General features: G+C 38.1%; 1 protein-coding gene across 1 annotated transcript in view; it reads left to right on the forward strand.

The window, feature by feature from the left end:
* The window catches only part of sema3fb (sema domain, immunoglobulin domain (Ig), short basic domain, secreted, (semaphorin) 3Fb), a 119,844-nt gene that overhangs the window by 62,481 nt on the left and 40,596 nt on the right, over nt 1-16,767 (forward strand). Inside the window, exons 3-4 of the mRNA XM_052101315.1 lie at nt 13,615-13,775; nt 15,839-15,901. Of these exons, the coding sequence (XP_051957275.1) occupies nt 13,615-13,775; nt 15,839-15,901 (224 nt within the window). The remainder of the gene's footprint in view (nt 1-13,614; nt 13,776-15,838; nt 15,902-16,767) is intronic.

A 16,767-nucleotide genomic window follows, 5' to 3' on the forward strand; every position in this document is an offset into this window, starting at 1 on the left:
GTGTAAAGCAAAACTAGGCTCTTAAATGTCTCATGTTTCAGTTTATTTCATGTTATTTTATTCTGTATCTCTGTTCTATTGATTGTATTCTACTTTGCTGTGTTCTATAATGGTCTCTGTGTGACTCTCAGCAGTGATTTTAAAATGGGTCCAAACTAAATGGAGCACACTAGACTTGATTTCCAGTAGTTATTGAAGCATTCCTTCACAGTTGTATCATCTTTTGATTCTCAAAACCAGAGAGCGAGCGAGAGAGAGAGACATGTGTGTTAATTTATGACATGAAAAGATGTTGCTCTTAGGGTGAGACTTTTAACACTGAGTCATAGCTTTGAGATTAATCCAACTGTACTGTGAGCTGATAAGGAAACCGCTTACCTCACATACTGTACAAACAGAATTCTATAACTATGATATGGATCATGTGCAACATCCGGCTGGAATACATCAGGGATAAATTCAGCTTTCCCTCCCTCTTGCTCGCTCTCGCTGTCTCTCTCACTGCCCAATCTTCCCTCTGCACTTATCTGAATCTTACAGGAAATCAGCATGTGTGAGTCGTCAGAACAATAAGACCAACAAGTGCACTGTGGCATAGCATGTGATGAACTGCTGCCATCTGTGGTGTATATGTGTGCCTACTTTAAAAAGACACACTAGGCAAGCTGTTCCACTTTGCAGTCCATGGATGAGTGTCACATGAATATACAGTAAACACACTTTCTGGTCTTTTAAGGTATACAAAGACTTGCAAAGTAATGATTTCAGTTGCAAATTGTAATTTTCTTTTCAATTCCCCCTTTATCTTCCATCCATCCATGAGTTAAGCTTTTTTTCTGTTCTCATATACTTCCGTTCTCTCTAAAAAAATGTATTAAAAATTGTTTTGGCAGAATTCAGACCCATTTTGATGTTTTAGGCATTTTAAGGAATTTAACAAATTAAACTGTTAAAACCTGCTAATTTTAATGGATGCAAAGCAAGCCTCTTAAACACAGTTCTTGTTAAAACTGTGACGAGACTGCCAGAATTCTCAACTCATTCTTCACTTGTGTGGCTGTTAGTTTTGTCCACTTTTTCCCATTTTATTTTTTATTTTTAATCTATCTAGGATAGGCTCACCCAAATCCCAGTTTAAAGGTAGTTTGTCATTTTTCAATCTATTATCAATCTTAATATGCAACGACAAGTAAGCCATTTGTAGGTTGATTTTACTGAAAAATTGAAAGGACTGCTCTGGATACCTGCTTGAAAACATTCATTATTCTTGCAATTCCCTTTGGTGCTGCTAGTGGCACAGAAATTATACACTTCATCCTGAACTATTGCAGTGTAGACTTTGAGGCTGGTTACAGTTCATTTAAGGGTATATCTTGTCCTTGAATATGAGGCTGTTGATATTATGTTGATGTACAGTACATGGTAAGGTGGATCATGTTATTTAAATGAGGGCTTGCTCATGAGTGGAACTATGTGTTTCACCTGCCCGTCTTAAATACTCAAATTATCACCCTATGACTCTTTAGTGTGTCACTCCTGTCTGTGCGTGCGAGCGAGCCAGCAAACATTCTTACGGTGTACGCTGCGAAGACTGATGATGTGGGTTCTGGCTTTGTCTGCAGACTGCCTCCATACACAGTGTCACGCTAATCCCAAATCACCCTCATCTCTCTCTTCTTCCTTGTGGCTCTCCTTTTCTCAGGGCTAGAGTTTTGTGCAGGAACTCTCTCCGCAGTGCTTTTGCAGTGGCTCTTTAATTTAATCACATTTGAAACCAGATTATTGTGTGGTGGGACGGACTGTCAGTTCTTGCTGTTTAAAGACAATAGCAGTGCTAGCGATCTGGAGAAATGTATTATTTCAAATTCAATTTTTGACATGACAGGGTTGTGATTTAAAGCTCATTAGGTTTAATAAAAAAATATATATATATATATATATACCTGCTTGAATATATACCTGCTTGAAAATATATATTTGCAAATACAAATATATATTTGTATTTGTATTATTGAGACAATAGAGAAAATGACCGAAAGTGAGAACGGGGGCAAATGAATCTGATTTGAACTTGTGCTGCCCACATAAACGCAACAATTTTTTTTTGTTGTGGTCTCTAACTCCAAATACAGATATTATGTTGGAATTAATTGTTTGAGCATGTGTAAAAAGGCATAAATGTGTAAATCTCACAACATTTAAACTGCACAATCTCATCTACGAAAGAATACACACAAGCCTTATGAAAAAAACAACAGTTGAGTACATTTTCGAGTTAATTAATTATCTTTATTATGCACTATGGTAGTGTCTGCAAAAAGGATGAGACTTTTGTAATATCCATTCCTGCAGCCAAAATCAAGCCGACTTGGTGGCACATAGCAATCATCTGAACAATGGATGAAGAAATTAAACACAGACTGAATAATTTGTGTGATGTTATTGTGCACCAGCTGTTCTGTCTTTCTGCAACTTTGTGATCTTTGGATATCTATCAGCAGTGGAAGAGAGTACATCTTTTTGTCTTGATGCAGAATTAAATTTGGCCATTGTTAGAACAACGATTAGAACAGAGATTTAAGCCGGTTATACTGTTGATGGCTATACTTGGCTGCACTCTTTTCAAAAGAGTGGCTATTGTAGACTTGTGTGTGGCCGTGACAGAACCATGCTTGCGTTAAATGTGACTAAGTAATAGAACATCTTAAGGGAAGTAAAAAGTTATGCTTGACCTTATCTGGCAGCTTATGATTGTAATTCCATGGGAACATGTACATTCATGGATCTTAGCAGAGCTGACCCTGAGTTCGGTCTGGGGAACGGGATGTAGCCATGTATGGTTTACTAGCTACAGATTGTCTCTGGCCAGCAACTGGAAAGGCACTCTGAAAGAATAAGGTCAGTGAACCCCTTCTGGTGATCTTGGTACCGCCACCAAATGCAAGCAAGCATGTATTTGTTCTGATCTCAAATACTCAAACCAAAGTCCCACCAGGTTCCATTACCTTGTTCTCGGGGTTTAAAAGAGAACATGGTGTGAAGGAAGTGAGAATGTTTTCAGTTGATTTGAGAGCTGGAGAAAGACAGAAACCGAAGAGTTAAAAATTGGAGAGAAAGAATGACCATGTGAGAAGGTAGAGGAGGAAATAAGGGAACAGTAGCACTGATGTAGAACGTAGCAGATGTATTGTGGAATAGATATCCCTTTTTCTCTTCCTGCTACGCTGCTCATGCAAAGAAGCAGGGTGGGCATGAAACCGTGAGAGTGGGAATTAGAAAAAAGGCAAAAAAGCACAAGTATGGCTCAGGTTACTACTCGTTAGCAACACCAAGTTCAAGTTTCCATCCAACAGCCAATTTCATGCTAGAGAGGCAAGTGAGAGAGGGGCCATTCTTGAAACAAAGTATTCTGTGTATTTTGTGTAGAACAGACCCCCCAGTAGTGAGCTACTAAGACTACATAGGGTAATGGTGTTCCTTAAAGGTTTATCTGGCTCCACTTGACTGGCTCTTCACAGCTCTTGTACCAAATACATGAAATTTGATCTCTCCAGGAAGGCTGTGGTTTTAGAAGGCATGGGCCTTTTAGACTTAATTTAGACCAGTTTTGTGGTTATTCCTGCAATGTTATGGCATATTTCAATTTTATTAGATCTGTCTTCAGCTTGTTTCCAAATGAGATGCTGATGGTCTGTTTTAAAATACAATTTTTTTTATTGCAACAAGCTCAGTGAACAAATTACTCTAGAGAGTTAATGAGTTCGAGAGAATTTTAGTTTTAAATGCTAAAGCGAACAGAAACGGCTAAGTATCGGCCGATAGTGATCCCAAACAAGTTGTAAAGCTAGTTGTTTTTATTTGTAAATTACAATGCAGTCAACAGAATGAATGCACATTTAGTTAACTATACAACCTAACCAAGCACCAACCCTTCCCTAACTGTCAGTGGAGTAAAGAAATAATCTTAAACGGCACAATGCAACCTCCAAATCACTCATCAATTTCTGGGTTTCCATTTCAAATTTTTTGGAAATTTTACATTTGGGCTTGAGTGGAATGGAAATGCTTAATATGCACATGAACCCTTACCATTTGCTTAAAAGTTTATGCACTTGAACAAGGTGGGTTTTCTAGAGTTACACATCAAGAAAGCCAAAATGTGCATTAAGGTGACAAGTTTTGATGATACAACAACATGATGCGTTTTGACCATTTTTGCACGTCCACGAAATGTCCGACCTTGTTACAAAATGTTTTGAACATTGCACGTGATATTCGGAGGTATTTAACCTACAGCTAGTCATTAAAGTGGGTCCTCCCAAATGACCAGAACCATTTTGGTTTTGTACCAGGTGGTCCTAGGTATATGGAGGCTGGCGGCTTATAGGAGTAGGAGCAATTTCAGCCCTCATATGAAATATTTCACTCGCTCTGTGGCATCTCCTTGCAACATTTAATAAAACGCTGTACAATTGCTCCAATACTTCAAATACAACTCTCCCTGAAGCAAGGCAGTCATTCAGCTGCTCCATCATGACATTATGGGCTCCCTTAAATGTGAATGACCTAGTGGATGAAAACAGGCAATGTTTTCATTTTCTTAGTAAATAAAATTGTGTGAAAAACCCAGCAATTGACTTGGTGAATGTGATTACTTCCTGCTTTCCATGGGACCAGAAACCATGTCTCAGAGGCTGCTTGCACAACACAGTAGTGCCACAGAAAGAGATGAACACATTTTAATTGACACAAAAATGTCTAAAGAGAGATGGTGCTTTTCAGTAGTCGATGTCAGGGTACTGGGGCATTTGGTAGCAACATGTTGACTTCCTGTGTAATAATGTTGGAATATTCACCCTGGGTGAAGGTTATTTCTTATTTATTTATTTTTTTAAAAAGCAAACACCCTTGTTGGTACGAAACCAGCATGTTGTCTACAAGTACAAGTATCTTCAGCCAGTTTGTCTAATTTCTACAGATGGCCCAAAGTCTGGCAAGTAAGACGGACAGACAGAACGAAAGAGAAAGTTGCTGTTGAAAGTGGAGGGAGAGAGAGAGAGATAAGGGATTGCATTTCATTATTGGCATGCACAGTCTCCGCTCCATATTTACTCTGTTTTTGTCAGCCCGACCATATGCTGGGCCATAAGAGCTGAAGTGAGCTTTGTGCACTCAAAGACACTGGGTGCATACTTAAATTCCTACAATAGTAAACTTACATTTCCCCTCCCAGTAGGACAATCCAGATTTTAAACAAAAATGTTTTCTTTGAGCATTACAGGAACTGGATTTGCTGCATGGCTGGGCAAATATAATTGAATTAAAGTGGCGAATATCTTGTAGAAGTGTTATATTTAGGTTACGTGGTGAGCAGAAAGGCTGTTCTGTCTAATTCTCCCAGCTCCGTGATTTATTAATGGTACTTGCTATTGCTTGTACATGGATTTAGGGATTTGAACAAACCCCTTACTCCAAGTATCAAACTGGGTTTAAAAATGCATGGGTTGTATGTTGTCCCCGTACTGTTTGAGTTACATACATGAATGTTGCCTCAAACTGTGCAGCTGGTTGAGAAGAGGGTATTCTATTGCTTTTCTAAGTGATCTGACTTACAAATATTGCCTTGTGGACTATAAAATGGGTGAAGCAATACAATAGATTTACATGGAAGTAGGAACCCTAGCCATATCTAGGGACAAGGATGTCATACAGACTTGGGTGTGGGCTCTCAGGCTAGAAAGCAACGACCCAGAATGTGCAGAATAGGTTTTGTGGAAGAATGCACAAATCATATTTTCTTCAGAAAACCTAAAATCTCATGCACTTATGTGTCAGCCCCTTTATAATCCAGTGGAAACACAAACAAACAGTTTTCAGAGGTCCTCTTCAGCAAATGGTCAGTCAGGGGCTCCTAAAACAAACAGATGTTGTGGAGATGCTGACAGACATGCAGAGAGGGAGGTTGAACTGCTTTAAAGAATCACATTTTGTTTCCATTCACTCCTTTCTTTCGCTCTTTGGTGCAATTGCAATTTTTTTAACAATTTTCCGATTGCTTTCGTGCAGCCTTTCACATTTCTATCTCCCCCCCCCCCCAGGCTTTTGTTGTTCTCTATCACTCTTTGGCAGAGGTGGGTAGTAACATACTACATTTACTTTTTGGAAAAAATTACTTTTAGGAGTGTTTTGTGGAGGGTACTTTTCACTTTTACTCAAGTAAATTTCTAATATATATTTTTTTTTACTAACTTACAATGGGTAGCATTCCTGTCGTTACATTACTGGTTTTAATTTAATGTGTGTTAATAAATGCGTAATTTTTTTTTAATGAGATTCTTACAACATTCAAAACTACAGCAAGCGCACAAAACAAACATTTCTTCACTCTACACAATGCCTTTGTTTTACACCAAGACAAGGGCATATTTCAAGATTAAAATTGCAGCTCCAACTTAAGAAAATACAGTGATGTAAATTTTTGATAGTGTGACAATGTGGACTTGTCTAAGTCATTTTCAGCGTGAATCTGTAACTGTGGGCTCTTATGTCCTCTGTTTCCAAGTTAAAATTTTTATATCAGCGCTGCAACATATTAGTGCCTACTGTAATAAATCGTTAGTGCAAATGTATGCCCTGCCTATCGCGATTGTGAGAATTTCTGCACATGCAAGATTGCCGCGTGCTCAGCGTTTGACAGATGCAGCTGGATTTGTCTTATGGAAAACAAGCTTCCAAACACCGAGATAAAGTGCAATTTACACTTAGTATACAGAACTAATTATCTAAGTTCTTTTGATTTTGACAATCTAGAATTACACTGAACTAAATTCACGCAGGATGTAAAAAGCTGTGAAATAAAGACAGAATGCATGTATAAAGCATGATCTTGCGTCAATGTATTATTAAACATTATATATAACTCTGAACTGTTTGACATTGTTCACGTTTTTCACCATAATAATTAATAAAAAATGTTTTCAAACTTATAATTGACAGATTCGTCCAAATCTTAGAAGTATGCTTGATGATATAATATTAATTTAAGGCTGAACTATCACTATTTCACCGCCCTCATGTTCTTCCAACCCCATGGAACTTTTTGTATTCTGTGGAACCCAAAAGAGGTTAGACAGAATGTTAGGGAGTCTCAGTCACCATTACCTATCAAAATATGAAGGGGGAAAATAAACCATGCAGTTTAAGTAAATTATGATTAAGGTTAGCATTCTATCTAAAATCTCCTTTATAGGTATAATTTTTCTAAAATTGTGTTGATTTTTTTCTTCTGCCGAGCACAAAGATTTTTTGAAGAACGTCTCTGCTCTCTTAGTTTATACTAGAATGCATGTGAATGGTGACAAAAACTTTGAAGCTCAAAGCACATTAAGGCAGCATTAAAGGAAATCAAATGACACTGGTTCAGTCTATGTCTTCAGAAGATATGATGCGTGTGGGTGAGAAACAGATCAATATTTATATCCTTTTTTACTAATAAATCTCCACTTTCACATAATTCTTTTTGATGATTCAGATACTGGGCAGGGAGGATTATTAATAGTAAAAAAAGGACCATATATATTATACATTTATATATACAGTATTAATCTGTTTCACTCCCACACCTATCATATTGCTTCTGAAAATCATATTAATTAATTTTATGCTACCTCTAGGTGCTTTTTGGAGCTTTAAAGTTCAAATTATTCACTTGCATTGTATGGAACAACAGAGGTGATATTTTTCTAAAAAACTTAATTTGTGTTCTGCAGAAGAAAGAAAGCGATACACAAATGGGATGGCATGAGGGTGAGAAAATGAGAGCATTTACATTTTTTGGTGATCTTTCCCTTTAATTTGATGCGTGAAAGAAAGAAGTCATGTGTGTTTGGAACAGCATAGTGGTGAATGATGGCAATCTTCATTATTAACAATAATATTTATAGTATTATTATGAATCATTCTGTAATGCATGTTAAATGTGTATCATGTACTGGAATATAGGGGAGTAAACATCCATTTTGTTATATGTGAAAGTAACTAGTTACTCACTAGAGTATTTGTTTTATTGGATACTTTCTCACTCTTACTAAAGTATTTTTTAACATCATTACTTATACTTGAGAAAAGGTTTTTGGTAACTCTACCCACCTCTGCTCTTTGCCGATTTTGCGCTTTGTCACGATTTCCTGCTTTCTTTGATGCTTTTGCACCTTTACACGTTTTTTCTTCATTTCTTCCTTTTACTCTTTTTATTTTACACTTTATCTTTCACTCTTTCATTCATGTTTGCTTTTGTGCTTTCGCTCTTTCACTCTTTCTTGCTTTTTTCTTTCTCATTCTTTTGCTTTCACACTTTAATATTTGTTTTGCTCACATTTTGTACTTTTTTCCAAATTCTTTGCTCTTGTTTTTGTGATTTCATTATTTTACTTTCGCTCTTTTACTTTCTTTAGCTTTTTCTTGGGCTCTCTTTTGCTCTTGCACTTTTTTGCTCTTTCACTCATGCTCTCTCTCTCTCTCTCTGTTTGTTCACGTCCATCTGTATTAGTGTACACAGCCACGTTGATAGTGTAGGGAGCCATTGTTCAGCCTTGAGCTCAAACATAAATAATCTCACAGAAGATCACACACACGCCATCCTGACAGCTGTCAATCAAAGGCCTGACCTAAAAACACAACCCTCACTCCAACATTTATTAAATCAAACTATATAAATACATCAGGTATAATGTGATTAATCCCAGTGTATTGTGGTAGTACATTCAGAGCTTAAATCAGGTAGATATACCGGTAATTTTACATTCCATTTGTTTTGATAAGCTAATAAGATTAGAATTTATTTTTTTATCGTTATCACTTGCGGGTTGATTCATGCATGGGACTTGTTGAGTAGTAGAGTGTATGTTGTCCTCCAGTGACCTGTATAAAATATAGACAACACTTTTAACTGCTGTATTATCAATTGGCTGAAGTTCTACACACCAAATAGTTTTATATCCTAAATTTGTTATTTCTTTCATTTAACAAATTACTACTGTAATAAAAGTTCAGCAAAGAGCATTTATTTTGTTTTATTTATTGTGGATTTTTATCTTTTATGGTAATTCCATAGCTTTGCTGTGTTTATTTGTTCAGTGGCATGTGGGAGCCAGATGAAGTGCATTGTGGTGTATTGTCACTGTGTGTACACATGTTTTGGTGTATCTGTGAGATGATTGGATGTATTTGAAGACATAATTATAGATTTGTTGCCATGTTTTGTGACCGCAATAGCAAACCATCTATTATCTCTTATGGAAAATTAAATAGAGCTTACTTTGTTGAACTGTGTCCAAGACTATTGTTATTGTCAAGTTACCTTGTTCAGGCAGCGGTGCTGCTGCACACACATCCACGAGCCTGCAAGGGCAGACCCACGTTTACGCATATCGGTGGAGTAATAGCTTAAAATAGCTTTTTGTTGTTTTTGTTTGTTTGTCCTGTGTTTAGTAATTTTTTCCAATAAGTTTTACCAGGGACAAACTGCTGAACATTCGGTAGCAAATGGATGGAGTGGTGGTGGTGTAGTGGTCTAAGCACATAACTGGTAATCTGGTAATCAGAAGTGGTTCAAACCCCACAGCCACCACCATTGTGTCCTTGAGCAAGGCACTTAACTCCAGGTTGCTCCAGGGGGATTGTCCCTGTAATAACTGCACTGTAAGTCGCTTTGGATAAAAGCGTCTGCCAAATGCATAAATGTAAATATCAGACAATCTTTTCCCGGTTTTGGACTATTGTGACATTTTGCTACATCTCCTCACCCATACAAATAAGGACATTTTTAAATCATGCTGCCTTGTGCTTCACATAAACCTGGCTGAGTGAAGCCATTCTGGACAGCACATTACATCTGCCGGACTTTTAACTGTTCAGAGTGAATCGCATTACGGAGTTAACAGGGAAAACGAGAGGCGATGGAACATGTTTTACATCAATGAAAGTTTGTGTACAGATGTAACAACGTTAAAGAAGATGTGCTGCCCTAATTTGGAAGCGCTCTTTAGCAACTGTAAGACTTTCTACTCGCCACTGAAGTTTTCTAGGTTTGTTTTGGTGTGTATATATTCCTCCACATGCGTGCGTGAATGCAGTGCTGCAACAGCTGGCTGATCAGATCACAGACAAGGAACAACAATACCCAGACTCACTTATTATTCTGGGAGATTTTAATCAAGCTAACCTTACCCATGAACTGTCAAAATACAGACAGTACATTACATGCCCCACCAGAGACAGAAATACATTGGATCATTGCTACCCAACAATAAAGAACGCATATCACTCTGTCTAGAGCAGCTTTGGGACTCTCTGATCACTGTCTGGTTCATCATCTTCCAACCTATAGGCAGAAACTAAAGTCAGCTAAACCTGTAGTAAAGACTATAAAGATATGGACCAATGAAACAGGGCTGGAACTACAGCTTTGTCTGCACTGATTGTATTTGAGGCTGCAAACACCAATCTGGATGAGCTCACTGATACTGTGACATATCAGTTTCTGAGAGGATGCGTGCATTCCTACTAGGATTTATTTAGCATACAACAATGACAAACCATGGTTTAGAGCAAAACACAGGCAGCTTTGTCAGGCCAAAGAGGATGCTTACAGAAATGGAGATACAATCAGGCCAAGAACACTGAATAAGGAAATCAGAGTGGCAAATAGAAGCTACTCTGATAAGCTGAAAAACAAGTTTTCAGCTAAAGGCCCTGCATCATCGTGGAAAGGCCTAAAAAAATTACTATTTTTAAGACACCATCCCCCAACACTGTAGGGAACCAACAACTGGATGACGACTTGAATGTGTTTTACTGTAGATTTGAAAGGCCCAGTTGCACCTGCTCTGACCTTCACATCACACAAACATCAACACCTCCTGCAACTACCACCCTCCCTCCTGCTACTCAACCTGCACTTAAGATCTGTGAAGAGGATGTGTGCCGGGTTTTCTGGAAACAAAAGACAAGGAAAGCACAGGGCCCAGACAGTGTTTAACCCACTTGTCTAAAATCCTGTGCTGACCAGCAGGCCCCAGTCTTCACACCGATCTTCAATAGATCACTAGAGCAGTGTGAAGTTCCCTAATGCTTCAAATGCTCCACCAACATTCCTGTCCCAAAGAAACCCAAACTCACAGGATTTAATGGCAGACACGTCACTCTGATGTCTGTGGTCATGAAGTCATTTGAGAGGCAAAAAGGGGTTGACCCACCTGAAGGACATTTACTGGACCCTTTCTAGATCCCCTTCAATTTGCTTATAGAGCAAACAGGTCTGTGGATGATGCAGTTAACATGGGATTACATTATATCCTGCATCATCTGGACAGACCAGGGATGTTAATATGCAATGATCCTTTTTGTGGAATTCAGTTTGGCTTTCAACACCATCATCCCAGCAATTCTCCGGACTAAATTACACCAACTCTCTGTTCCCATGTCTATCTGTCAGTGAATCACCAGCTTTGTGACGGACAGGCAGCAGCTAGTGAGATGGGGATATTCACTTCTAGCACATAGAACCCCCCGGGATGTGTGCTCTCCCTGTATACCAATGACTGCTCTGCCAAGGACCCCTTTGTCAGGCTCCTGAAGTTTGCAGATGACACTACTGAAAAGATATAAGGTGTGTGTGTGTGTGTGTGTGTGTGTGTGTGTGTGTGTGTGTGTGTGTGTGTGTTGTATTGTTTGTGCACTGGAAACTTCTGTCACCAAGACAAATTCCTTGTATGTGTAAGCATACTTGGCAATAAAGATAATTGTGATTTGATTCTGAAAATTACCCTAGAATCATTATAGATGGGTTATTCAGGTTTGCCTTGTCATGTGTGTGTTTATTATTTACTGGGAGCTTTTGATACTTGAAGTGCTCAGAATATCACTTTCTCTATTTTTATTAAACACAAACTCCAATAGAAAATATAGACCTATCTAATAGAACATACATGTCACCACAGGGATCCAGACTAACATATAAGAGCGGTGGCACTGGTTCCACCATGTTCTAAAGATGGTGGCATCAGCACCTGATTTGGAAGCAACAGTGAAAAATAAATATTTTTTATTTTTTTATAAAATAATAAATAATCATAGAAACTAATAAAAATAGTGACCTTATTATATATTTTATAGTATTTTGTCACTGAAATGCAAATTAGACAGTATCGCATTGATTTTGACTTTATGCAACATTAACAAATGTAAAAAACATTTTTTATAGTTTATAAAAGGCTAAATTGAAATATTCCATGTGTGTGATCCTACTGATTTAAATAAAGTAATCTCTTTGAATTTCTGAAGGCAAACAAAGTAACTTTTTCCTACAATCAAAGAGCAGAATCTAGAACCGAAGAGATTTACACAGAAGAAAACCTGATTGCTTGGTCCATTATAATTGTGAAAACTTGCTATAGTTTTAAGTGATTATTTGTTACTAAATCAAAGGCAGTCACTGGTAAAACCAAGCATGACTCCTTACTACGATAGTAGTAACTTCAACAAAACTATGGCATATTTGTTATGAAATTACAGAAACTATACATTTAGAAACTATAAAAACAAAATGGAAACTTTTTGAAACTGATTATTTAATAGGACTATATTAATAATATACAAATATTTAGTATGAATATAACACATTGTATATCTGCCAAAATTAAAATTTTAGGGTGGTGATATGTGGATTCTACAGAAAATGTATGTTTTGGTCAATGTTGTTTATAATGGTGTGCCGTTAAACATTTGTTTTAATCTTGTTAAATCACCAAGGCAAGAGACACTAAGGGTTTTAATAGGGTTTTTCCACAGCCAAATTCAAATGAGTTTTGTGCCTCGCACCACGTTTCTCACAGTGCTGTTTATAATGATTTGCGCTGCGTGGTGAGTGCTCTGCGCTGGCACTGCTCTGTAATTGATCAGGGTAGTGGCTAGTGCTGTTCCGTTCTTCTCATACAAAAAGCAGAAAAAAGACGCGTTGTGCATAAACAATGACAGTTGGCAAACTCTAGTAGCACTGGATTGCTGAACAGAAGTCTCATTGGTGGGAAAAATGATTGAAAGATGCTACAATTTAGTCGCAGTCTGGAGCCCTATATTTTACTAACTTTGCCAAATAAGTTATCAGAGTAAAAGGCTTTCCGCTATAAGTGGTATCATGTCGGTCTCCTGCTTCTCTGTTGTGTATCTCTACGCACTCGCGAACAGACTTTGATGGGCTGTTATACAATGACGTCACTGTGAATGCGTGCATATGGTGGGGTCTTTTTCGTTTCGTACAGGTGTCCCATTTGACTGCACACAGTATAAGCACGCAACTGACTAGTGCTGGCAAGTGTTACGTTGCTTCATGGATATTAAAGAACCATGTGATATGTCAATAGATAATAATGGCATTCATAATTCAGCAGCGGCGCAGCACCACTCCTGAATGCATATACACAGATCTTTATTTGATATTTCTTAAAAAAAACATATTAATTGAGTGAGATTGGGAATTAAATATGTGTCAAGTCTTTTCAAAACAAACAATGTCATGGCAATAAATTGGATGTCTGTTTTTTTCTCTCTCTGCAGATCTAAAGTCTACAGAAACAGCACATTATTTCTCTTTCCTGTTGAACACATCAGACTATCGTATTTTACGCATGGATGAGGATCATGACCGCATGTACGTGGGCAGCAAAGACTACATTCTGTCCTTAGATCTCCACGACATCAACCACGAGCCCCTCATAGTAAGAAATTACTACACTAACCATCACCATGATAGATAGATAAAGTGATTTGATTGATTGATTGCGGTAGATAATCCCATTGTTTGGTTGATTCTTTTTTTTTAATCCGATGGATGGATGTATGGATGGATATTCCTATCATTGTAAAAGTCTTGGGAAAGCTGCTCTTAACTTTAAGTTGCTAAACTACAGTCAAGCTACTGTACTCTTTTGAAAAAGTAGTTAGCTCCAAGGTACTAACAAAAAGCAGCCAACTACATTAAAGCTATTTAAATTAGAAAAATATCTGGTGATATTTTTTTAATTCTTTATTTTAAAATTAAATATGTCCTGATATATATTTAATGTGGATGTTAAATATTACATTAATTTGAACTACTAAAACAGCACAGATATATATCTATCTATCTATCTCTGGATTGCTGACGCAACGATAAATTGCCAGCAGGAGGTAAAGCCACTGGAAGTGTTCAAGCAGCCATCTTGGTATGCCCAAATTGCCATAGAGCATCAATGATTGACAGGTCAGTATTGAGATTGTCCGGATGTCACTGACGTAGTGGCAGAAGAAATCAGGATATATGGATGACAAAATGGTTGTAGCGGTGTGTGGGCACCCGGAATTGTATGACACAACATCAATGTATCTGGGACTTCCACAACAGATACAGAGTAATCATTGTGGTATTGGCCATGGTTGATGGTGGAAAGATAAGTTGTCATAGAAGCCTCTCCTCCTGTCCTTTTCCAGAAGAGAAGGGGGAATACTCACAGATTCGAGTTTAAACACAAATTGAATTACTCGCGTGAGCAGTGCGAGGCACTTTTTTTCTTTTTTCTGCGTTGTATGCGAACGCGGGCTTTAAAGAAAGGAAAATTCCCGAATTTAAATAAATAAATAAACAATTACATGTGTAGGATATTTGTGTTGTAGGGATGTACATGCCGATTTCAGATATAAAATCGGTGATTTAATGATTACTCTTTGAAATTAGATGATTTCCATTCAAGTCAATAGAGACATTGGAATGTTTGGGCATAGCAATATGGCGGCGCAGTGGCTTCACTGATATGACATCATGAGCAATCCGGTTCTATATTATATATCACTGTAAAACAATTTTATACGACTGAGTTGAAATATAGTGATAAACGCCAGCTATCAATGAAATATTTTTTGCATAAAACAAGAAAGTGACTTCTGGCAAAGTTCGTTTTTAAGTCTGCTCAGGCACTCAAGTGAATTAGTGAATGATTGATGTGAACTAGTTTATTTACAAGAACCATCTGAAGAAATGTGTTCATTGAAATTAATTTGATTTATACTATGCTAAATATAAGTAATTCATTTTGACTGGTAAATTACATGAACTGTCTGATTCAACTGAATGATTTAGATTTCCCTGCACTAAATAAGAGAGAGAGGACAGTTAAAGTGAGCGCATTTGATTACTGCATCGGCTCCATTGATGCATTTGCCAAAACATTTTTACATACAGGTTTTGTGATACTAAACCACTACTTGTTGGAAACGTAGCTTGTTAATTGAAAAGTTATTCTATTGTTAAAGAAGCTGAACTAATGTCACGCTACTGAAAAATGTCACATTAGTAGTTAGTAGTGTCAGTTCTTTCAACTAATTATTCCCCAACACTACAATGCAAAGACAAATTGAATAGCCCATATAGTCCATCTTCTGATGTTGTAATATTTACATTGATAATATAGTTTGGCTTCCTCTTTCTGGACAAGCAAAACCCTAACCTAAATCGCAACTGGCTCTAGGTATCTCTGTATCACTCTTGCTCTTACTGTTTAGCACACCTCTCTGTCTGTTTGGCAATACAGAAAGTTGACTATTAAATTCTATAAAACCAAAGCCCGGATGTAGGGGGAACCCTGGTGCCTTATAAAAGACTGGGGTGAACATTTCCTGGCTAGTACAGCTCATTACTTTGAAAGGTTGTTGAGTTAAATGGGATTGTTTCTGAGGTAGTGTGTCATTGTTGTGACAAATGGTATTGACCTCTGCCTCTCTTTCACTCTCAAACTCTTTCTTTCAGATACACTGGCCTGTTTCCACACAAAGGAAGACTGAGTGTGTGTTAAGTGGCAAAGACACAAATGTGAGTTTTTTTTTTTTCACACACAAAACATGAAACCAATTTAAATGATGACATATGTACAAGTAAAACAGGATAGTCAATGAGAGATAACATTGGACGGGACTTAATTTTATCCATCAGGAATTATATAAAGGGATTGTTCACCCAAAAATGAAAATTATTTTATTATTTACATACCCTCATGCTATCCCAGATGTGTATGATTCCCTTTCGAGAGGTCTCTCCTATTGCGTAAGTAGCTTACGCTATGGGAAAACTCTGTTTCTCAAGAAATATTGAAGTCTTTATGTAAAACGCATTGCAGCTGCACAGCAGACAGCAATGAGCGAGGCAGCTCGGTCATTGGCTGTGCTGCGGCAACTTGCTGGAACCAATGACGGGGCAACTATGAATGCGCGACCAATGAGCGCGCTTCGCGCCCGCGCTCAGAGCCCGCCAAGATGGGTGTAGCTAAGGCTACATATTAGGCGCCCCATCATGAGAGTTCTTTAGATTTAATCTCCTTCAGCAAGACCTTCTCTTCGCTGGATCCTCCAGATTATTGGAGTCTTTTCGCCCGCCGTCGACAAGCCTACAGCAGGACTGCTACGAGGACGCCGGCGACTTCAGCCGCCTTCAAAGCCTTCTGCTACGCCATCCGGCGCGCATCACCTTGATATCCTTTTACTAAAAGCTACTTTGCAAGTGTTTGCCTCTGCGACTCTTTTTGTCCTTTAGTGAAAGCGCAAATTCGAGGCGTTGTTTCAAATGCCTTCGACCTGTGCCTCGTGCAGAGGCCCTCTTGCTGACGGGGACAGTCACATTTTCTGCGCTCGCTGCCTGGGACCTGACCACGCAGAAGCTGCTCTCACTCGAGGCGGATGCCC

Source organism: Xyrauchen texanus, chromosome 32, assembly GCF_025860055.1.
Source record: "Xyrauchen texanus isolate HMW12.3.18 chromosome 32, RBS_HiC_50CHRs, whole genome shotgun sequence".
NCBI classification, from domain to species: Eukaryota; Metazoa; Chordata; class Actinopteri; order Cypriniformes; family Catostomidae; genus Xyrauchen; species Xyrauchen texanus.